This window comes from Sarcophilus harrisii, chromosome 2, assembly GCF_902635505.1.
Source record: "Sarcophilus harrisii chromosome 2, mSarHar1.11, whole genome shotgun sequence".
In the NCBI taxonomy this organism is placed as follows: Eukaryota; Metazoa; Chordata; class Mammalia; order Dasyuromorphia; family Dasyuridae; genus Sarcophilus; species Sarcophilus harrisii.
Window position 1 is genome coordinate 262,529,411 of NC_045427.1, and position 23,602 is coordinate 262,553,012.

Here is a 23,602-nt window from a genome sequence, read left to right on the forward strand (position 1 = left end):
AGTGGTTCAGTGATCCAAGGTAATCCCAATAAACGTTGGATGGAAAATGCCATCTGCATCTAGAGAGAGAACTATAGAGACTGAATGTAAATCAAAACATGCTATGTTCACTTTTTCTCTTTTTTTCTTCTGTTTTTTTTCTATTATGGTTTTTCCTTTTTGTTCTGATTTTTCCTTCCCAATATTATTCATAAGCACATTTAAAAAAAATGTACATGTATAACCCCCCCTCCAAAATTATTGTTTTTACATGTAACCAGAGAAAATAAAAAAAGAAAAAAGGGTTTACCTTCAGTGGGGAATTCATGGAAGGTTTCATGGAAGAGATGACATCTGAGTCAAAACCCTAGCAGATTTTTCTCTCTGTAGATGTGCTTCCCCCACATATGGATATTCTTCCTTCACATGTTCAAGAAGATTTGGTACAGATTTATGAAAAAGGTCTCCCAGCTGCTGTGACTAGTCATCTAAGTTAGTGAATCAGTAGCCTCCAGTAAATTTTTTATACTTTACCACTTTAGTATAATTCAAAGTTAACTTTGTAACCCAAGGCAAGGTTTCCAATGTTTCCAGGCACTTGGGACCCACCTATAGAGTTAATTACTTTCTCAGAAGACTACAGCAGTGACTACAAAGGAAATATTTTGTTTCTGTTTAGTGGATCTGAGTCTTTGTGAGCTCATGGACCTCCTGGACCATAGGCTCTTCTATTTCCCAAAGTCTGTCCAAGCTCATGTTCATTTTTTCCATGACACCCTCTATCCATCTCATCCTCTACCATCTCATCCTTTTGCTTTCAATCTTCCCCACCAATGGGGGCTTTCCCGATGTCGTATCTTCTCATTATGGGGCCAAAGTATTTAAACTTCAGCTTCAGCATTTGTCCTTCCAAAGAATAATTTTGAATGAATTTCTTTAAGTGCTATTTTGATCTCTTTGCTGTCCAAGGGATTTTCAAAAGTCACAATTCAGAAAGCCTTGATTCATCTTTGTCAGCAAGGGAGTGTCTCTGCTTTTTAATAAGTTCAGATTTGCCATAGTTTTCATTCTAAGGAGCAAATATCTTTTAATTTCACAGCTGTAATCACCATCTGCAGTGATCTTTGAGTGCAAGAATATAACATGAATTTAATACACATATGTGTATGAGACATGGTATAATACAGTAGAAAGAGAACTGCATTTATCTTCAAAAGATTTGGGTTCAAACCCCTAGCTCTATTTACCACATGACCTTGAGAAGATCCCTAAGTCTCAGTTCCTCATCTGTCAGATGACTGGCTGCCTGCAGGCAACAGGTCTACTTGGGACTGAGCTAGACAGAGCTTGGCTGATAGAAGTAGCAGTAGTAGATGATGGAAGGCCTTGCAACAGATATCTATGGGCTAGGGTGACTTTTTCCTGGTGAACCACACCCAGGCTGACCTTGATACAAAGAAGACTTCCTGGGTCAATGGGCACTCCCCTATTTTAACTTTACATACTTTATAAATATCTGCTCTGAGGAACTTGAGAAGCTGACTAGAGTGGCCAGACAATCTACCTATGCAGCCTCTTTGTTATCTTGAACCCAATTGGGATGTCTTACTTGATATGGGAAACCATATACCTGAGTTCTATCCATGGCTGCTAGATTTGACTGGCATATCTAAACAGATAGACCAGATTAGTTGAATTAATTATCTTGGACCCTCTTAGAATGAGGATGCATCACCATTCCTGGCTATTTTTTTTTTTTTAATTTTTTAAGTAACAAAATTTTATATTTTCTCTTTTTCCCTTCTCCCTCTTTTCAGAAAATAAAATAAAATCCTTGTAACTAATAAGTATTGTCAAACAAAACAGGTTCCCAAGTTGACTGTGTTCATTCCCAGATTGGCAAATGCTTTGCTCAGGGTCACCCAAATATAGGCCTTATTCTGCAACTTGAGTTCAATACCTTTCTGTGGAACAGACTTTTCATAAACCCCAAGTCTAGGGTTCATGTGGTGTTCTTTTCTAAAATATGATAGTTCTTTGCAAGCAGTTTCTTGGGGAGCTTCTGGAGGCAGCCTTAGTTTCAGTTCAGATCAATAATCACTCCAAATGTAGCCAGCTGTTAAAGTATGGTCCTTTATTGTCTCTTCCAAAATAGCCCGGTTAGTTTTCTTAGAGGCCTACCTCTCTCCTTGGTTCCAAGAGTTTTTGCAGCTTGTCCTTTGCTTCTGCCAACTTCAGCCTCCAGCTCTCTCTGAATCTCCAGTTCTGAATCTTCTCAACTGACTCCTTGCTGAGGCTCTGAGAGCTTTTATAGGCTCTTTTAGAAGTGTAGACTCAAAGGTTGAATCCTCCTCCAAGAGAGTGGGATTGTGGGTTCCTGACTTGTGAATCTCCTGGACTTGTGAACTCTAATGTGTGAGCTAATGTGTGAACTCTCAAAGGTGAAAACTTAAGTACATAAGCATTGTTTCTATCAATTCCAGTGAGTTAACCCTTTGTAAGGATTCTAACAGGTTCATCTGGAGAACACAAGAGCATATCCCTACCTCAGAGTACAACAAATAACTATTATTGGCAGAAATGTCTGATTATATGAAAAGCAATATCCCTTCCCTTAAGTAACCACACTATTGTCTAGTCAACCAAATACGTTTACTGTATAAAAACATGTACCTTGAACAACAAAGCTCAACATGATTTTGGAACTGAATGCAACAATATGTATACAATAATATGACAAACTATTACAGCACATATACCACATACACAAACCAAAAACAGATTGAATTCATACCTGAATGGGAATCCTTTTTACATTATACTTGATAAGTGATCAGTCTTTGATTAAAGATCTCTAATTAGAGGGAATCCATTTATCTTCTGAAGCTGCCTATTCCATTTTTAAAATGTCTCTGGATTGTTAAGAAGCTTTCGGTCACTCATTAAACCTCAATCTTGTACCACTACACACCTGTCAGATTGGCTAAGATGACAGGAAAAAATAATGATGATTTTTGGAGGGGATGTGGGAAAACTGGGACATTGATGCATTGTTGGTGGAGTTGTGAACGAATCCAACCATTTTAGAGAGTAGTTTGGAACTATGCTCAAAAAGTTATCAAACTGTGCATACCCTTTGATCCAGCAGTGTTACTACTGGGGTTATATCCCAAAGAGATTATAAAGAAGGGAAAGGGACCTGTATGTGCACGAATGTTTGTGGCAGCCCTTTTTGTAGTGGCTAGAAACTGGAAACTGAATGGATGTCCATCAGTTGGAGAATGGGTGAATAAATTGTGGTATATGAAAATTATGGAATATTACTGTTCTGTAAGAAATGACCAACAGGATGATTTCAGAAAGGCCTGGAGAGACTTACATGAACTGTTGCTGAGTGAAATGAGCAGGACCAGGAGATCATTATATACTTCAACAACAATACTATATGATGACCAGTTGTGATGGACCAGGCCATCCTCAGCAACGAGATCAACCCAAATCATTTCCAATGGAGCAGTAATGAACTGAACCAGCTATACCCAGAAAAAGAACTCTGGGAGATGACTAAAAACCATTACATTGAATTCCCAATCCCTATATTTATGCTCACCTGCATTTTTGATTTCCTTCACAAGCTAATTGTACAATATTTCAGAGTCTGATTCTTTTTGTACAGCAAAATAACGTTTTGGTCATGTATACTTATTGTGTATCTAATTTATATTTTAATATATTTAATATCTACTGATCATCCTGCCATCTAGGGGAGGGGGTGGGGGGGGTAAGAGGTAAAAAATTGGAACAAGAGGTTTGGCAATTGTTGATGCTGTGAAGTTACCCATGCATATATCCTGTAAATAAAAGGCTATTAAATTAAAAAAAAATAATAAACCTCAATCTTGTCTCTTTGTAGCTTCAACTCATTGCTCCAACTATAGTATCTGAGGCCAAGTCTGATCCCTTTTCCCCAAGCCATCCTTTCAAACACTTGAAAACAAATGTCAGACACCATACCCCTTTAAAATCTTCTCTTCTGGCTGAGCCTTCAACTTTTCCTTACATGGCATTATCTTGAGAACCTTCTAGTTGCACAACTTGTGTTTTTCTTCCATTATTGATGTCCTGTGATGACCTCTAACAAGCTCTAAATCTATGATCGTATCATTTTTTACCAAATGACTATCTCACAACTAAATACAATACTCTAGATGTGATCAGGTTAGAATAAAGCAAAGCTATTTCCTCCCTCACTCTAGAATATACTAGTTGATATGCAATCATTAGTAGCTATTTTTTTAAGTCCATTTCCAAATCCATTTAATTATACTTGGTCTAAATCAAATTTGTCCATTTTGCCAATATCATCAAAATTTTTACTAATAACAGCTAGCATTTATTGAGCATTTTTAAATGTTTTATAAATATCACTTCATTTGATTTGATGCAACAATCCTGTAAAATAAAAGCTACTATTATCCTCATTTTACATGTGAGAAATTAAATGGCTTGTGCAAGACCACAAAGCTAGTAAGTGCCTCAGGCTGGATTTGTATCAAGTCTTTCTGAACCCAAGGCCAGGATTCTAGCTACTATGGCAACTTCTTGTTGTTCTGTCCTTCAGGCATGTCCAACTTTATGTGACCCATAGGGGTTTTCTTGACCAAGATATTGGTTTGTCATTTTCTTCTCTAGTGGATTAAGGCAAACAAAAGTCAAGTAACACAACCAAGATCACACTAATAGTGCATGTCTGAGGCCACATTTGAACTCAGGTCTTCCTGACTCCAGGTCCAGCACTGAGCCACTGAACTACCCAGCTGTTTCTCTGTCAACCACTTGCCTATAGTTAGGATATTTTCCTTATCTATGAATCAGGTAAACTGGCCAAAAAAAAAAAAAAAAAAAAAAAGGAAAGGAAATAATAAAATGGAATGAACTCTTCTTGATGAAACTGTTCTGCTTTCTTTTCATAATATCCATAGAACCAAATAAAAGAATATAAATTTGTGATGTACTGCCATTTTTCTAGTGTATGTGCAAAATACTTATGAGAAATTTTAGAGTTAATAGGTAAAAGGCAACAGAGTTGTAAGGGATGGATGGGAGAATATTTATTTATTTAGGTTATCCATATGTAGTCACACACAAGATATTTCCACATTAGTCACATTGCAAAAGAAAATACCTCCCCCCCAAAAAAACTAACAAGACCCCCCAAGACAAATAAAGTTTTAAAAAAATTATGCTTTGATCTGTATTCAAACTTCATCAGTTCCTTCTGTGGGGCTGGTTAGCATTTTTCATCATAAAATCCTTCAAAGTTATCTTAGATTATCATATTGCTGAAAATCGCTAAATCATTCACAATTGATCACCATTACAATATTGCCGTTACCATGCGTGTATGTACTGTTCTCCTGGTTCTACTCTTTTCACTTTGCATCATTTCATATGTCTTCCCAGGTTTTTCCGAGAGTAGCCAGCCCCTCACCATTTCTTATAACAATAGTATTCCGTATGAGTAATGCCCAATCATTCCTAAATTGATGGGTGAGAATAGTTAAAATGATATAGCGTACAGCGTGTTGAAGTTCTAGTCAGAATACATGAGTTGGAATCCTTCTTTTAAGTCCTTACTAGCTTTAGAAAATTTGATTAACTCCTTTTAGCCTTAGTTTCCTCTTCTATAAAATAAAATAGCGATTTACAGTGTTGCTCTTTAGAGCTATATACACATGAGCTATTATCATTATCAGTTCAAAGTTGGTGGGAATGAATAGGTCAACAGGAAAAGAACTTTCATCAGTTTCTTTCTCCTCTTCCCTCTTTCAGGTCTGAAATAGTAGGAACTGTTCAGGGAGATTACCTCCTTTCAAAACATTTATTGCAGCATTATATTTAATAGGAAAAAAACTGGAAACAATCAATTAACTATTGGCAAATAGCAAATTGTTATATATGCATTCAATGGGATGTTCCTGTGCCAAAAGAAATAACTAAAGGAAAATGAAATTTGGAAAGGCTTAGGAAGTGATAAAAAAGAAGAAACGAGAATCAAAACATACATACTTTGTAAAGATATCAGTAGCAGAAACAAATCCCTGAAAAAAATTACAAGCGGGAACTTTTTTATTAGTCTTCTGTTAGATACACACAGCTTCCGCCAACAGGTAAATGATGTCATTCCTAGTTTCGCGTAGAACCGTTGTATTTCTCGTTTATGTGCGTCAATTTTTTCATCGTTATTAAATTCGGAATAAACTTACAATCCCTGAGAACACCAGACCAGTGATGCTGTTGAATGACCCGTATTTGGAAGCATGTAGTAATGACGACGACGAGGAAGATGACGATAATGGTAAATACAGACAACACAGCTTTAATATATTTATCTATTATTTATATATGCAGTTGTTAAGCAGAGTCACCACCATTTATTAAGCCTCAGTGATACAAAAAAGGGCAAAAACCACTTCCAACACATATGCTAATGGGGGAGACACGCTGACACAGAACATACAGCAAAGCAATCCTGGAGAGAGGACGCAGAAGAGTGGAAGGGGGAGGAAGGCCGGGGAGATGGGGAGGAAGGCCGGGGAGATGGGGAGGAAGGCCGGGGAGATGGGGAGGAAGGCCGGGGAGATGGGGAGGAAGGCCGGGGAGATGGGGAGGAAGGCCGGGGAGATGGAGAGGGGCGGAGACGGGAGGTGCACTCCTACTGCCCACCTAGTTCCGGCCTCGCCCCGCCCCAGCGGGCTAACTCGTTTATTCAGAGCCAGCTTTCCTCCCGCGGCTCCCCCCTGCTTTCTCCGAGGTTTGAACTCTAAGGGGTCTCCCAAGAATAAAAGCCGCTTGCAGCGGGGATAGCTGGCTTTTCCCTGGGAAGAAATCCCCTGGAAGCGGCGGCACGCGGGAACGCCAGGGGAGAAGATTCCCCACGCTTCCAGTCCCGCCGCTCGCTCTCCGCACCTCCTCTCTCTGACTCTCCCCACCCCCACCCCCCCGCCGCGTTCCGTCCGGTGAAGGGGGTGGATCTCACGGCGACAGCGGGGCGGGGCGAACGGCGTGCCTCGGAGGGGAGGGGGCGGGGCCTGGCGGCGGAGAGGAGCGCGCATGCGCGGTCGCCTTTGTGTGGGTCGAGCGGCGGCGGCGGCGGCTGTGGCGGTCGCACTGGCTGGCGGGCAAGAGGGGAGTCCGGGCGGCGGCGTCCGGCGCGGGAGCCGGGGTGCCACCATGGTCAAGAAGCGGAAAGGCCGCGTTGTGATCGACTCGGACACGGAGGACAGCGGCAGTGACGAGAACCTGGATCAGGTAAAGGGGCAGGCCGCGGCGGGGGCGGGAAGGAAAGGGCTGAGCGGGGGGCGGCCGGGCCGGGGCCGGGGCCGGGGCCGGGGCCGGAGCTGGGGCCGGGGCCGGGCCGCGGGGCCTCCACCTCCGAGCGCCCGGCCCTCCCTCCCTTCTGCCGGCTTCCGCTCCTCCTCCTCCTCGCCTTAGCCCTTCCCCAGGGCTCCCGGGCCCGGAGGAGCCCGGCCCGGGCCTTGAAACCGGAGTCCCGAGTACTTGGCGCCGTGAAGCGGGATGGTGGGGCGGGGACAAGAGCGAAGCGCCCCGGGGTACCGGAGAGCTGGGAGAGGAGGTCTGTGCCTGGGCTAGCGGCAGAGAAGGGAGGCCGACCCTTAGGTCTCTCCCTCGGGGCTCTCCCCTTCCAGTCCGGAGGAGAGACTTAGGAAGTAGAGCTGCCTCTTCCTCCCCCGGGCTGGGAGGTTTCTGTGACTGAGGGTGTATGTGAGTGAGTGTGTGTGCGCGCGTGCAGAGGATCGAGTTTGGCAGGCCGGGGGCTTGGGGCGCTGAGGGCACGCTCAGGACTGTTTGGGCAGAAGGTGGGGGGGGGGGGAATCCTTCTACATGTGCCAGCCAAGAGATGAGGTGGAGTTGGCTATGGTTCTGGAGAGTTTTGGAAACCCGGGCCATTTGTGGTTGGGAAGGCCCCCGAGTGGGATGTCAAAACAAAGTTAACAGTAACGAGAGAAGGAAGCAGGTCAGATGCAGCGTGCAGCCCTGGATAGTTTTGTAAGGTGGCATGGAGGGCCTGTGGCAGAGGCCTGATGGGAGGACCTTTTTACTCAGGCATCCCAGAATCCTTTCCTATTTGGAGTTTATGCAAGAGACATTAGAAAACTACTTTTATTTTAGCTAATGGCTTTGGAGTTACCTGGACCGGTTCTGTCCTCTTGAAAATGCTACGAGGAGTAAGCAAGCAGTTGCTTTTTAGGCACTTCCTTTGCCAGCAGTGATGCCAGAAGCTAAGTTGTAGTGGGAAAAGTATTTTCTGTTTTATTAAACAAATGCTAGGAGAAAAAAGGGAAGTTGGAAAGTAGGTTTCTCTAGTGCTTTTCCAAGTGTATTCCCAGAGTGGATTCTGCAGAAGCTTGGGGGTGAACAATCTGTTTAGGCCCCAAACTCTCAGGACTAAGATATTAGAAGAGGAAGGGAACTTAAGGAACACAGTAGCTATTGAAGAGAGGGAAGCAAGGACTGTTTTGGAATCGAAGGTGAAGGAATGAGAAAAAAAAGACAAAGAAATTTTATTTGGAGACATAAATGGAAATCTCAAATATATTAATAGCAAAGTCCAAATTTTAGGGTCTGCAAAAGTTGGGAAAATGTTGGTAGATAGAACCTTAACTAGGAATCAGAAAGACTAAAGCTTAACATTCTGAAATTGTAAAATAAGGCTATTTGATGGGGTGTCTGTACAAAATTTTAACCCTTTACAGGAAATTGGCATAAACATGAAAAAAGATAGTTCTAAGATACCCAAGTCACTTAATAAACACCTGCTAGATAGCTGTCTTTTTGGTGAATGAACATGCAAGATAAGGAGGAAGCAGTAATGTGGAAGTTCAATTCTATCTCTCCTCTCTCTCTCTCTCTCTCTCTCTCTCTCTGTCTCTCTGTCTCTCTGTCTCTCTGTCTCTCTGTCTCTCTTTGTCTCTCTCTGTCGAAGATTTGAAAATTTGTATGAAAGAATCAAAAAGGTGTTGGTGGTCCTAGTAGAGGTAAGAATTGTCCACCCAGAAGATGGGGGGAAGTGTTACCTGAATCACAAATCTTCAGTAATGGCCATTGACACTTAAAAGTCATAGGATTTAGAAATGGAAGGGACCATAAAAACTAGCCCTAACCCCTCTTTTTATAGATGAGGGAACTGAGACCCAGAGAAGTAAAATGTTTTGTCCATTTAATTTTTCTTTACTTGCACCACTTTACTTTTTATTAAGGCTTTTTGTTTTTCAAAACATAAGCAAAGACAATTCTTCAACATTAGACCTTGCAAAACCCTGTGTTCCAATTTTCTCCCCCTTCCCCCACTCCTTCCCCTAGATTCAATATATGTTAAACATGGTAGAAATATATGTTAAATCCAATATATGTATACATATTTATACAATCATCATGCTGCACAAGAAAAAAACAGAAGCAAAATATGCAAGCAAACAACAACATAAAGAGTGAAAATGCTACGTTGTGAACCACACTCCGTTCTCACAGTCCTCTCTCTGGGTGTAGATGGCTCTCTTCATCACTGAACAATTGGAACTGGTTTGAATCATCTCGTTGTTGAAGAGAGCCATGTCCATCAGAATTGATCATTGTACATACAGTCTTCTTGTTGCCATGTATAATGATCTCCTGGTTCTGCTCATTTCACTTAGCATCAGTTCATGTAAGCCTCTCTGAAATCATCCTATTGGTCATTTTTTACAGAACAATAATATTCCCTAACATTCATATACCATAATTTATTCAGCCATTCTCCAACTAATGGGCATCCATTCAGTTTCCAGTTTCTTGCCACTACAAAAAGGGCTGCCACAAACATTTTTATTTGCACCACTTTTAACCACTTTAAAAATCATTGTTTTTTAGATCAGAATAAAATCAAAATTCCTTTCCTTGGTACGTATATCCAGTAATAGAGGTGCTAATGAGCAATAAATCAATAAGCATTTATTGAGTGCTTTACTTTCCAAAAAGTATTCATCAAAAATAGCTTTCAGGAAGGAAAGGGTCTTAGCTTAGCTTAGGGGAGTTCTTTGCAGAGCAATTTAGAATTGTACTTCTATTAGTTATAGCAATTGGTGCTTTATCTTATCTTTGCATCTTAGGCATTTAGGACATTTCATTTGTTAGTGGAATATTCAGTTTAAATTTGTGTCCTGATGAACTGAACAATTTGAATGGCTGTTTTGTGCCCTTATCCCTGTGGAAAAGGCAGTGAGCCATGAAGTATTATCAGATATTTAGTGTCAAGATCAGAAATCTGTTTCATGAGTACGGCTAGTTCTCTAGATGAAGAATGGCTTCTTTAGGTGAATACTTCTCCAGTCAAATTACTTGCACTTTCTCTATCCTGCATAATGCTAGGGCTCAATTTCTAAGATTATCTCCAATTTTTCTTGTTGGTACTTTTTTTGTATATAATTGTTGTGTACTGTTTTCCCTGTTAGACCATGGACTTCTTGAAAGCAGGGACAGTTTTTTGCTTTCTTTGTATACCCTGGTGCCAAGCACAGTACCTGGAACATAATAGCTGCTTAATAAATGCTTGTTAACTGTTACCAAAGGACTGTGAGGTGGGTGCTTCCTAAATTCTTTGAGATAGGGTCTTTTTGTTTGCTCACTCTTAGCAGGTAGTTGAATAGTTAATTTTAGAAGGTGTTTGGTGTGGGTTTTTTTTTAAATTAATTATTATTAATTTTTTTCTTTTGCTGAGGCAACTGAGGTTAAGTGACTTGCCCAGGGTCACGTAGCTAGGAAGTATTAAGTGTCTGAGACCAGATTTGAAATGAGGTCCTCTTTATTTTAGGGCTGGTACTCTATTCACTGTGCCAGCTAGTTGCCTCTTCTCCCCTTATATTTTAAAAAAAAGTTGTAATGTTATTTTATTTTTCCAAATAAATTCAAATATAATTTTCAACATTTACCCTTACAAAATCTTGTCTTCAAAATTTTTCTCCTTTTTCTTCCCATCCCTGAGACAAGCAAACAATCTGATATAGGTTAAACATCTGTGAATCTTCATCACAAGTCTGTTGAAATTGCCTTGAATCATCTCATTGTTGAAAACAGTTCAGTCCACAGTTGATTATCACATAATCTTGTTGTTACTTTGTACAATGTTCTTTTGGTTCTACTTACATCAGTTCATAGAAGTCTTTCCAGGCTTTTCTGAAATCAGCCTGCTCATCATTTTTAGAAGGTGTTTGTAAGCAAATTGGATTGGAAGGAAACCTATTTAATTCCTTTTTTAGCTTACTTGCTCTAAGATCACAGAGACTTCAAAGTGTAAACACAGATTTAACCTGATAAATAATGTTCTTTCTGTGACATCTCTTAAGACCAATTGAAATTAGAGGGGTTCTTGTTTAAGAACCATGTTTTATTTCAGGATCATGGCTCTACCGGTATATTTCTCTCATATCTATTTGAGAAGGGTGAGAGCTTATATATAGGATTAAGTCAGGATAGCCTGAAAATTTTTAAATCTGAAGGATATGTTTTTCAGAAATCTTCATATATAGCTTAAAAGTTGTAAGCACAGGAATATTAAAGTCTACATTAGTAAGCAATTATCAAGTAGACTGCTTTTGTATCAACATTTAAAATTAGACAAATCTATAAACCCTTTGATTGTATTCTTTTGAACAACTTCTGACAAAAACCCTTGGCCTTTTACCTCTACCTTCTAGCTATACCAAAATGGTATGCCTCTTTTTCTGGCTTGACATTTTGGCTCCATGTCATTATGAAATAAATAGCATCAGAGGAACTAGAGTTATTTACACTTTAGAGCTCAGTGCAGGTTTTGGTGGTGTTTTTGTACATATGCTAATATAGTCTTTACCAATCTTTTTAACTTTTAACTAAAATTTCACAGTTCTAAATATATATATTCTTATACCCCTTGTAATAATTCTGTGATATTTCCTTCTCTCTCCCTTCCAGGAGTCTGAAGCCCTAAGAACCTATCCTGTACTTTTATTTATAAATTTCTTATTTTCTTTAGGTTTTATTACCATTAATCTGTTTTTCTGTATTCCTTGTTTCTGCTATATTCCAGGTACTATTATGAGGGATACAGATAAAAAAAGAGAGTCCTCTCAAGGAGATTGATATGGCTTCAATTATATTTGCTTTTCAATAAGCTCATGAGTATTTTTAGGAAATTTTCTTGGGTACAAATATAAAAGAGTCTCGTCCTTAAGGATCTTATAATTCCTAATAGCATTAATTACATTTCCTTTAAGAAACTAGGTCCATAAGTATTTTAAAGAAACTGTCTTTTGGAGTTTTATGTTAAAATTGTTGTAGCTATAAACTGGCCAGAAAAAAAATCAGAATGTATAAAAATCATATTTCTTATTAAATGTCATTTTTCACACGTGAGGGTACAATATGTACTTGTGGTTTATGAGAAGTGTCATGTTACAGTTTTACATTTTAGTTATAATGTTGCATTAGTGGAGCCTATTTACTAATTTCATTTGATTTTTTTTTTTTCTTGAATAATAATGCAAAGGGAGAAGGAAAAGGCTGTTTGGTTTTGTCATACAAGTATTTGGATGTTATCATGGCTGAATGAATACCTAGGTTGGTTTGAAGGTAATTTGGAGTAGAGATGTGGGAATATACAGCTTTGTTTTAAATTCATACTTAGACCCTATTTTAGTAAATGAGTCCAAAACAAATGCTTCTTTCATTAGGCTTTTTATTGAAGAAGGGTAACCAAAAAATAAACAATGGTAATTGAGTCACTTATTTTATGTTCTTTTCTTGGAGTTGTATTTTCAACTTGTAGCTTCCTAAAGAATGGTTCTATGTAAGTTGGACTAAGCATACTTGTATTATGCATCCATTATATTGAAGACGCTGAACAAGATCCTAGGAATACAAAGACAAAAAATGAAAAAAGCCCCTGCCCTTTTCCTGTTGGGATGTAACATATATCCAGATAAATAAATACAAATTAACTTAAGAAAGAGAAAATACTAATAACTGGGCAGTATCAGAAAAAGCAAGATGGTATCTGAAATTCTACTTTGAAGGAAGCTATAAATTCTATTAGGCAGATTCTTATAGGAGATTTGTATTGTAGCTAAAGGAGGAGGATTAGCCTCCAAACTTAAACTGTATATTGTTTATAAATTCCAACAGCAGTCATTTAATTATATCCTAAAAGTCTTTCATAATCTGATATCACCTGGACTATCCATCATACTTTCAGATCAGGATAGTTTCTCTTGATCCCAATAAGGAAGTGATAGTCCTTCCATGTTTGCCTCAGTCAGAACACATCTGGAAATATTATTTTCAAATTGGAGCTCCACATTTCAGGAAAATCATTGAAAAGCTGGAAGACTTTTGTAAGAAAACAACCAGGATGGTAATGGGCTGAAAGAAATTTAGTTGAAGGAATTAGCGGTGTTTATTCTGGAGAATAGAAGATTTAAACTTACACGAACTGATGCTGAGTGAAATGAGCAGGACCAGGAGATCATTATATACTTCAACAACAATACTATATGATGACCAGTTCTGATGGACCAGGCCATCCTCAGCAACGAGATCAACCAAATCATTTCCAATGGAGCAGTAATGAACTGAACCAGCTATGCCCAGAAAAAGAACTCTGGGAGATGACTAAAAACCATTACATTGAATTCCCAATCCCTAGATTTATGCACACCTGCATTTTTGATTTCCTTCACAAGCTAATTGTACAATATTTCAGAGTCTGATTCTTTTTGTACAGCAAAATAACATTTTGGTCATGTATACTTATTGTGTATCTAATTTATATTTTAATATATTTAACATCTACTGGTCATCCTGCCATCTAGGGGAGGGGGTGGGGGGGTAAGAGGTGAAAATTGGAACAAGAGGTTTGGCAGTTGTTAATGCTGTAAAGTTACCCATGCATATATCCTGTAAATAAAAGGCTATTAAATAAAAAAATAAAATAAAATAAAAAGATTTAAGGGGAACAGAATAGTTGTCTTCAAGTATTTGAAGGGTTAACTGGTAGAAGAGAGGTTAGATTAATTCTGCTTATTCCCTGATACCATCGTCCCTTCCCTCTTACTGTAGGGGACACCACATCTTTCCAGGCCCTCAGTCTCACACTCAATCTCATCCTTAATTCTTAACTCCCACTCCTAACACCCCTCTCCTGTCCCCTTCCCCCCCCACTCCCCCCAATCTAATCTGTTACCAATGTCTGTTGATTTCACGTTTGCACCAATTCTGGAATATGCCCTTCTTTCCTTTGACGGTGCTGTCACTCTAATGCAGCCTCATCACATCATGCCATAATTATTGAAATAACCTGTCTACCTCAAGTCTCTCACCATTTCTAATCCGTCTTCCATTTATTCAGACCTGTTATACACATCCCCACAACCCAGTCCCCTCACTCCCTCCTATTCCATAAACTCCAGTGGCTCCCTATTGCTTCTGTGATCAAATACAAAATGCTGTTTGGCATTCAATGCTCTTTGTAACCTAGCTCCCTTCTATCTTTCCTGGCTGCTCTCATAACAAAATACATCTCCCACTCTCCACCTTCCACCTACTCCTGGAACTTTCCCTCATATACACTGAGTTATTCCATTGGCTTTCTTTAAGACCCATTTAAAATCTCATCTTTTATTAGAAGCTTTCTCCAACCCCTCTTAATTCTAGTACCTTCTCTCAATTAATTCCTTCCTATTTGTTCTACATATAACTTGGCTTGGTACATAGTTGGTTGCTTGTTGTCTCTCATTAAATTATAAGTTCCTTGAAAGAAGGGAATATTTTTTGCCTCTTTTTGTATCCCCATGGTTTAGCATAGAATCTGGCATGTAGTAATTGTTATTTAATAAGTGTTTGTTCATTGATTAATTTATTTTCTAATACATAAAGAACAAAAAAGACTGAATATGAAACTTTAAATGTGAATACACAAAGACAACCAAAAAAGAATTGTGCATGAAACAATAGCAAACTTCTCTTACCTACAGTGTGTTTGTAAAAGCACATATTAAATTGTACAAAGTAAAATAGCAAAAATTCCTTCTTTGATTCTGTGAGCCCTTCCAAACTTTGTTTTCTGTATTTTTAAAAAATGTGCCACTTCATACTGACTGAATCCTTACTCTCCCTTATTTGACCAAATGGAATTATCATTTGGAACAAATAAATGTAGTTAGGCAAAATGAATCAAAACATGGGCTCTGTTTGAAAATTTATGTCTCATTCTTTTACCTCTTATGTCAAGAAATGGCAGATATGTTTCACCATCACTGTCTTCTGGAGCTTAGTAAGGGCTTGAGACATAGTAGGCACTTAATAAATGCTTTTTGGCTTGATTTCTAAAGTCTTTGCTACAACTTTGAGCAGAATTCTGAAGTCTTTTCAGAGTTGTTAGAACTGTGGTTATTGTATAAATTGTTCTCCAGGTTTTATTTACTTTGTTCTGAATTTGTTCAAGTATTCTTGACTTTTCAATCACTGAATTGTTCATGTTTGTTATTTCTCAAAATAATACTAATCAAAAGTCACTAATCAATTTTTACATTTGTGTGTCCCAATTTAGCTATTTCCCAGTTGTTGACTGCCTACTTTATTTCTACTTTGTTCGATATTATCTCTTACTTTATCAGCTCCTTTTAGCCTGACTTCTTTTTTCTCCAGGTTCCTATTGATACTTATATTCTAAATCACATAATTTAACCCTTAATTATTTACTGTCTTGCTACCTACATGTTTCATATGTGTCTTTTGACTCACCAATAAGATTGTAAATATTTAAAAGTTCACAATTTGCTGGGTGTCAGGTCATGGGGAAATATTCTTGAGAGACCTTGTTTCCATAGAGACATTCATTGTGAATATAATTTAAAATTATATTTTCTTTAGTATTAAAAGTGATTTGTGTTTAGATGGAATAGCAGAATCCACTTCCATTTTTATAGATTCAAGGAAGATTTAATTGAAAAGATGAAATTTGAAATTCTTTATGGAAAAAGATAAATAAGTAGCTCTGCTAAAGTATAAGAGATTGTTTTCATATTAAATGTTTATTTTTCAAAGTTACTTGCAAAAGATAAATATTAGACCTTGTAAAGTAAAAAATCTTAATTTGTAATCTTCACATGTTGAGACTTGAATAAAGCTAAAGATTCTAAGAAGTAAAGATGAGAAAGGAGTATATTCTAAACATGGAGGAATGACTTGCAAAGATACAGAAATGGGAAGTGGCATGCAAAAATTCTGAGAGTAATGTGTAATTTTACTGGTGATGAGAAGATCAAGAAAAAAGTAGTATGAAATGAGCTTAGGTAAAATATCACTTCGATGAAAGTAGACTTGTTCAAGGATTTCATTGATGGTTGCTTTCTAGTCTTGCCATTTAATGATAAATATGATTTGTTACTGATACCAAAGAAGCCATTCAAAAAGCTGATTGTGATTCCTTCATCACATCTTAGTCCTTGAGCTACATATGAGCTAGAAGCCAATATATTTTTTGAAGATCTTCAGTTTTTCTGAACGTTGTCTCCCTATATTGCCTATCTCTTAAAGCTTGTATATATATATCTTTGCAAATAATGATTGTTGTCTGATTGTTTGTAGGTAAACCAAGGTCAGGGAAGTACAGGCACTGAACAGGAGAACCCCTGATGCATATTAAATGATATTGTCAATGTGAATCCCAGGTATAGGAACTCTGTCTACCCAGGAGACCATGACCCATCTATGACTTAAAAGACAAGTCCTAGGGAGTTGCTTGGAGACCATGGAGGGATGACTTGCCCGGGGCCACACCCTTTGATAACTGTGTTTTTAAATTTTAAGTGGAACCTTTCTGTAATATGGAGGTGGGATACATTTTTGTATTGTTGACTAACCAGTAACAAAATTTTGGGTTCTTTATATTTCGGGGAAAATGATTTGATTGCTAATACACAAATCATTGAAAATTCAACAAGTTTCTTTTCTTTTTTGGGGGAAGTGTAGGAAGGAGGTTAGAAGGTGAGGTTAAGTGACTTGCCTGGGGTGGTCCTACAGCTAGTAAGTATTAAGTGTTTGAAGCTGGATTTGAACTCAGATCTTTCTTACTTTGGGATCAATATGCTATTTACTATACCATCTAGCTGCTCCACGGAGTTTCTCAAGAGATATTGTGTGTGAAGCTCTGTACTTGAAGCTGAGAAAGATAAAAAGTTTAGATAAGATGGAAGTGATCTAAATTCATCACATCCACCTATATCATGAGAAAAATTTATTGTTTTTGTACACATCCTGGAAAGAATTATTTACTGGTTACCTTTTTCTACTTGTTTCCAAGGTTGCTTGAGTTATTTAGTTGCTTATTTGTTAGTAATATTAAAAATTACAGTATTGACTGAGAAAGAGAGCTAAGCCTGGAGTCAAGAAGATCCGAGTTCAAATTCAGTCTCAGATACTTTGTGATACTTAATAAATCATGTAATCACTGTCTATCTCATTTTCCTTATCTGTAAACTGAGTGTGACAATAGGCCCTACCTCACAGGTTGTTATTATAAAATGAAATGATCTTTGTAAAGCCCTTTGCAGACCTAAAAGTATTATATATAGGTGGTAGCTAGCGATTATTTGTAGCTTTCTTGAAGGGTCTGTATCCTTGAATAGAATATTCCAAAACTTTCAAGTAAAAATCATTAGCATTCCCAGACACTGCTCTGATTTGGTTTGGGTATATAAGGAATGATTTTGTAGTATGAAATAATGTAATGTTCTTAGGTCCTCTTTCTTTACACAGAATTGGTATACTAATTTTCTGTGATATTATAGAAAGCAACATTTCAAAGCTAGTAGAAAAGGGAAAAGAGGGCAGGTAGTAGTGACCTAAGATCATTTTATGACCTTCCTGGCCAAAAGGAAGTGAAAGTGAAAAGACTGTGAAGGAGGGAAAGAAATATATTATCACAATTTATTATTTTTCATTTTTATATTTTATAATAAGTTTTAGTAGCCTCTTTGTTGGTGCTTAATAGAAGGAAGAGTAGAGATTATATGAATGGTGATATCATTCTGAAAGTGTCATTCCCCTACTAAGCTATATTCTTGTCACTTGAATTAAAACAGGTATATGGTAAGAATATTGAGATTACCAATCTGGCTCTGCAAAATAGTGTTAGAATCATAGAATTTTAAAATGAAAGAAACTTCAGAAGCCCTCTAATTCATCATTTTAAAACTTTAATAATAACACTTGTTTTTAACATCACCTTCATTTTAAAATATTTCTTCCTCTATTCATAGGGAAAGCCATTTCTATTGAAACAAAAATTATAAAAGAAGAGAGAAAAAAAAAAACCAATTCAGCAAAACTAACCAGCACATTGATTGTGCCCATTATAACTAGTGTTCCATACCCATTGTTCCCCACCTCTGCAGAGAAAGAAGCAGGGTGCATTTTCTTACCTTTTTCTGGCCAGGTTTGTTCATAATTACACAGCCTTCAAGTATTTGTACTTTCCATTTTCATTGTTGTGGCTTTTGTATATATATTATTTTAAAATATATCACTTTACATCAGTTCATATATTTTCTGATGCCTCTTCATAGTTGTTTTTAACTCAGTAAAATCCACTAAAAATTATGTACCACATGTTTTACCATCATCCAGTTAAAGGGCACTTACTTTGTTCCTAATGCTGTGCATAAAAAGCTATACTATGACTATTTTGATATACAAGGGATCCTTCTGTGTGGGATCTCTGGGTCTGGAGACATTTAGTTTTTTTTCTTTTCTTGCAGATAATTTCTAGGATCCAACTCATATTTGAAAAGAATCCCCATTATAACACTTTTGATAAATGTCTAGCCTTTGTCTAGAGAGCTCAAGTGAAATGAAATCCTTGAAGCAGCTCAGCTCAATCCATTTGGGGATAATTCTTAATTGCTTCAAAGTTTTTCCTTATAGCAAACCTAAATTTGTCTGTTTATAACTTTTATCCATCTCTCTTTCTGTCCTCTGACCAAACAGAACCAGTAAAATTCCTCTTCCAACAAGCTTTCAAATATTCTGAGACAGATATCACATATCACCACCATTCCACCAAAGCCACTTCCCCTCCCCTTCTCTTTTCCAGTTAAACTTTCAATTGATCTCAAGTGGCATGAATTTAGGGCCCAATATCTTTGATTATATGACACCCAGAACTGAATACAAGATTATTTATGTAGTCTGACCAGGGCAAAACACAGTGACACTATTACCGCCTTATTCCTTAAAGCTGTATATCTCCTAAAGTCATTTAAGATGAGTTTAGCTTTATTTTTGACTACCCTACTTTTCTTGACATATATTGACTTTACAGCCCACTAAACAACTGGGTATTTCTTAAACTGTTAAGTTTCCTTCATCTTGTACTTGTAAATTCAATTTCTTGAACTCTAATTTTCATATAAGGAAAGGAATAAACCTATGATTTCATTAGTATAGGGAACTCCTCCCAGGTGAAGAAATTCCTTCTACCAAACAAGTTGATATATTCTCATAACTTTGAAAACAATGAGAGCTTACATATATTCCAGGCTCATTATATATATTTCTATTGAATTTAATCTTATTATAATTAGCCTAGATTTCTAGCATGTCAATTTTTTTTGGAACCTAATTGTTACTTAGTGTGATAGATCTTCTTTTACCTCCAACCCCCCATTTTTATGCCACATGCAAATTTCATTAAATGCTTTCTGTGCCTTTATCCAGATCATTGATAAAAATATTAAACAAGAGTCATCATAGGATGTCTGGGGAATATCACTGGAAAGAAACCTTGCAAGTTGTCATTGAATCATTCATGAGTAGTATTTGAATTCCACCATTCAATGATTTCTAAAGTCTAATTGTATTAATATCCATTCTATAGCTCTCTTTTACACAATAATGTGAGATATTTTATCAAGCACTTTGCTAAAATCTTTTCCCAGGAATTAAAAGTCAAGCTTACTGGCTTTGGTGGCAGTTTTCTTTTTTTTTTTTTTAATGCAAATTAATCAAGAGCAACCAAGTTCTACTGTCTCCTTACTTATCTTGGGTATCAGCTCTCCTTTGGCTATTTTGTCCTATCCTTTATTGTCAAAAGTCATTCTCCTTGACAAAGAAAGCAGAAGCAAAGTAAGAATCAAATGCTCTTTTGCCTTCTTTGATTCTTTTTTCCTCAACATACCTTAAAATGAAACCTTCTCTCCTTCACATGCCTTCTCCTTATCTTCCTTTGCTGTGCTCAGCTTGTATTGAGTTTGAGCACTCTCTTTTCTTACAGGATCATGCTGTGTTGTATGTTTTTTCTGTTATCTGCCCTTTTATCTTCAGAAAAGAATGCATCATGTACATTAGTACATTAACAAATTCATCAGTTTATTAAACACCTAAGTATGTGTTACACTGGGGGGGAAAAGTGAATCTTGAAGATCTGAGTTCTAGGCCTCTGATCTGATTATTAAGAAAATAAAGTAGCCTCAAACTTTATTAGATTTGTCAGTAAAGATAACCCATTTGAAATAGAACTGACATATGACTACTAAATGCCATAAGATATTTCTAGCACAAGAAAACAAGAATTCATCTATACCAAAGCTCATCTTTGTGATTGTGGTTTGCTAAAGTTCCACACACAGGCTGTAAGATTGTCATGGAGGTAATAGTACCTGTGCTACTTAAGACAAGCGAGCAATTTTATTTCAAAATTTCCTTCAATATGATATTGATTAACACTATTAACTATGTAGTTCTCAGAAGAAATAGTGACATATTTGGAACAACTTACAGTTTGGTTTCCCAAGTGCTTTTTTTTTTGTAACCATATATACATCAAGTTTTTTAAAACTTGATGGAGAACATTTCTTAACAATAATTTAAAAACCCAGGAGCTCTGGCAGCATAATTAGGTAGCAACTTCTAGATAGTATTCTTGGGTTAAAATATATATAAATATCCATTTAACCCCAATTGCCTCAGCAAAAAAAAAAAAGGAATATATAAATATGACTAGTTCAGATAATGCATTTATTTTGCCATTCACAGATATTTATCTTTGTTGTTCAAAACTTATTATTCTTTCTTTTCCCTCTAGGAACTCTTGTCCCTAGCCAAACGGAAACGTAGCGACTCCGAGGAGAAGGAGCAACCTGTTAGTCAGCCTGCAGCTTCTTCGGACTCTGAAACATCAGACAGTGATGATGAGGTAGGTTATGGTGCCAGTGGTGCCCGTTAATTTTAATAGAATCTTAATTGCCTTAGGTTCTTTTATTTGGTGAAGTAGTATATGCTCCTACAATGGGAACCACAGTCTTCCAACTGGGGCAGTACTTTGACAGAAAAATTAAATGATTTGCTTGGTAAGCTATTAGGCAAGCAAGGAGGGATTTGAAGTTGGGTCCTCTGGCTTCAAATCTAACAGTCCTTTCCAGTACAGATAACTATGATGTCTCCTCTCTCCTAAGTGTTCTTGTCTCTTGCTTAAACATTTCTTAATTCCTTTAGCTTGTCCATCCTGGAACTCTTCCTCTGGATTCTCCAGTTTATTCTTCTTCAAATATGGCATCTAGTACTTAACACGATACTGTAAATCTTTTATAGACGAGTGGGCCCAGGACTCAGTTTTGTATTATTTTTATTATTTAGGTATTTTGTATTATTTAACTATCCATTATATCACTAAGAAATAAATAATAACAAATTTTTTAAAATAATTTTTTTTACTGAACCTTCCAAATCACTTTGGAGGAAAGAAAGGATAGTTGCCTAAATGACACTCCCACTTTTCCTTTAGTTCTTTTTCTTAGTTCATTCACTGGAAGCTCTGTTTCATCTCTAGGCCTCACAGATTGAGATAGTATACTTTTTTATTAAAAAAAAAAAATCCATTAATATGTATAGAAGAATTACACATGTTTAACTTATATTGGATTATTTGCTGTCTATAGGAGGGGGTGGGGAGAAGGGAGAAAAATTTGGAATACAAGGTTTTGCAAGGGTAAATGTTGAAAACTATTTGTTTTGAAACTAAAAGGCTATTTAAAAAAATTTTTTTTTAATTCCATTAAAACAAGGTTTTTCAGAATTATTAATAGAGTTTGTTATAGTGGAATTTTTACAATCATATATGCATATGCAAATAAAGACTGTATTCTGATTAGGTATAGTGTCCCAGTAATTTTGAATCATTTAATAAAAATTGCTTCTCATAGCAATGGGTATTTCCCGAATTTAAATAAGATTATACTCCTAAATTAGCAAAATAATCCTATCTATTAGGTAGATAATAAAGTTTAAGAAATCAGACATATTACATTTTAATCCTGTGGTGTTTTTTATTTATACTTTTGTGAGATATGTGTGAAATATTTTTTTTTTTTAATTATTTTAAAAAATACAGTTTAACAAGCTGTACTACCAAAGAAGTATACATCCCTATGCAGGGTCTCTATGGCAACTGTGAGAGGGGGGGCAAGATAAAGGATCTTAATCTCTTGTGGTTTTTTACCCCCCAAAAGACATTACCCTTATAAACCTTATAACTGCCACACCAGTGATGCCTATGTGTTCTATTTCTGTGTTAAATTTTTTTATTGTCCTACTGTTCTTCAGTAGGGTGTGAAGTTTTATCATTTCTATAAGCTATAGATAAGCCAGAAAGGATAAGCAATCTGCTATGATCCCCACAAAAACAGAACTCAGGGAGACTGAAATTTCCCTCATTGAGAAAGTCTTTAGCCATATAAGGTCCTTGACTTTACTGGTTGTTTTTTTCTAGTAAAGGTGTTGACCGATCTGACGAACAACATCTTGCTGTTTTTCAAAATAAGTCCTGATCCCTTATCACCATAACCAATTTTGGCTCATTTATCTTCTGAACACCTTTTTTATCCTCTTATTTCTCCATTATCCTCATTCATGCCAATTGAGATTTCAAGCAAGCTCTCCTCTGTCTTTTTGTAGTCAAGTCAGTAACCATTTATAAGTACATACTTTGTGCTAGATAATGTGCTAAGTGTTGATAATATAAAGACAAAAACAGCTTTACCTTCAAGAAATTTTAAAATAGGAGAGAGAATATATAAATAATTATGTACAACCAAGGTACATAAAAGTATGATGGGATGAAATCTCAAAGAGAAAGCACTAGAATTAAAGGGAATGGGGAAAGGTTTCTTCCAGAAGATGGAATCTTAGCAGAGATCTAAAGGAAGCCAGAAGGCAGAGCTGAGAAGGGAATGCATTCTAGGCATTGGGGGACATCTAGTGGAAATTCATAGCTGGGCAACAGTGTGACTTGTTGGAGGAACCCCAGTAAGACCCATGGCACAAGTCTTTAGAATATGAGAAGGGGAGGTGTAACACTTGGAAGAATAAGAAGGGGCTGGGTTATTAAGGACCTTAAAAGCCAAAGTGTTCTATAATTAATAGTGGAAGCAATAGGAAGCATGTGTGTATGCTTTACCAAAGCCCTAATTTGTCATATTTTGACCTTTTTTTATCCTTGGTTTGTGCCATTTACCCAAGAATTAGTTTTTAAAAA

General features: G+C 37.0%; 1 protein-coding gene across 1 annotated transcript in view; it reads left to right on the forward strand.

Annotated features, from left to right (window-relative positions):
- The first annotated feature begins 7,092 nt into the window (after positions 1-7,092).
- RTF1 (RTF1 homolog, Paf1/RNA polymerase II complex component) overlaps positions 7,093-23,602 on the forward strand; it is a 50,208-nt gene continuing 33,698 nt past the window's right edge. The window contains exons 1-2 of the mRNA XM_031952118.1: positions 7,093-7,290; positions 21,155-21,265. Of these exons, the coding sequence (XP_031807978.1) occupies positions 7,093-7,290; positions 21,155-21,265 (309 nt within the window). The remainder of the gene's footprint in view (positions 7,291-21,154; positions 21,266-23,602) is intronic.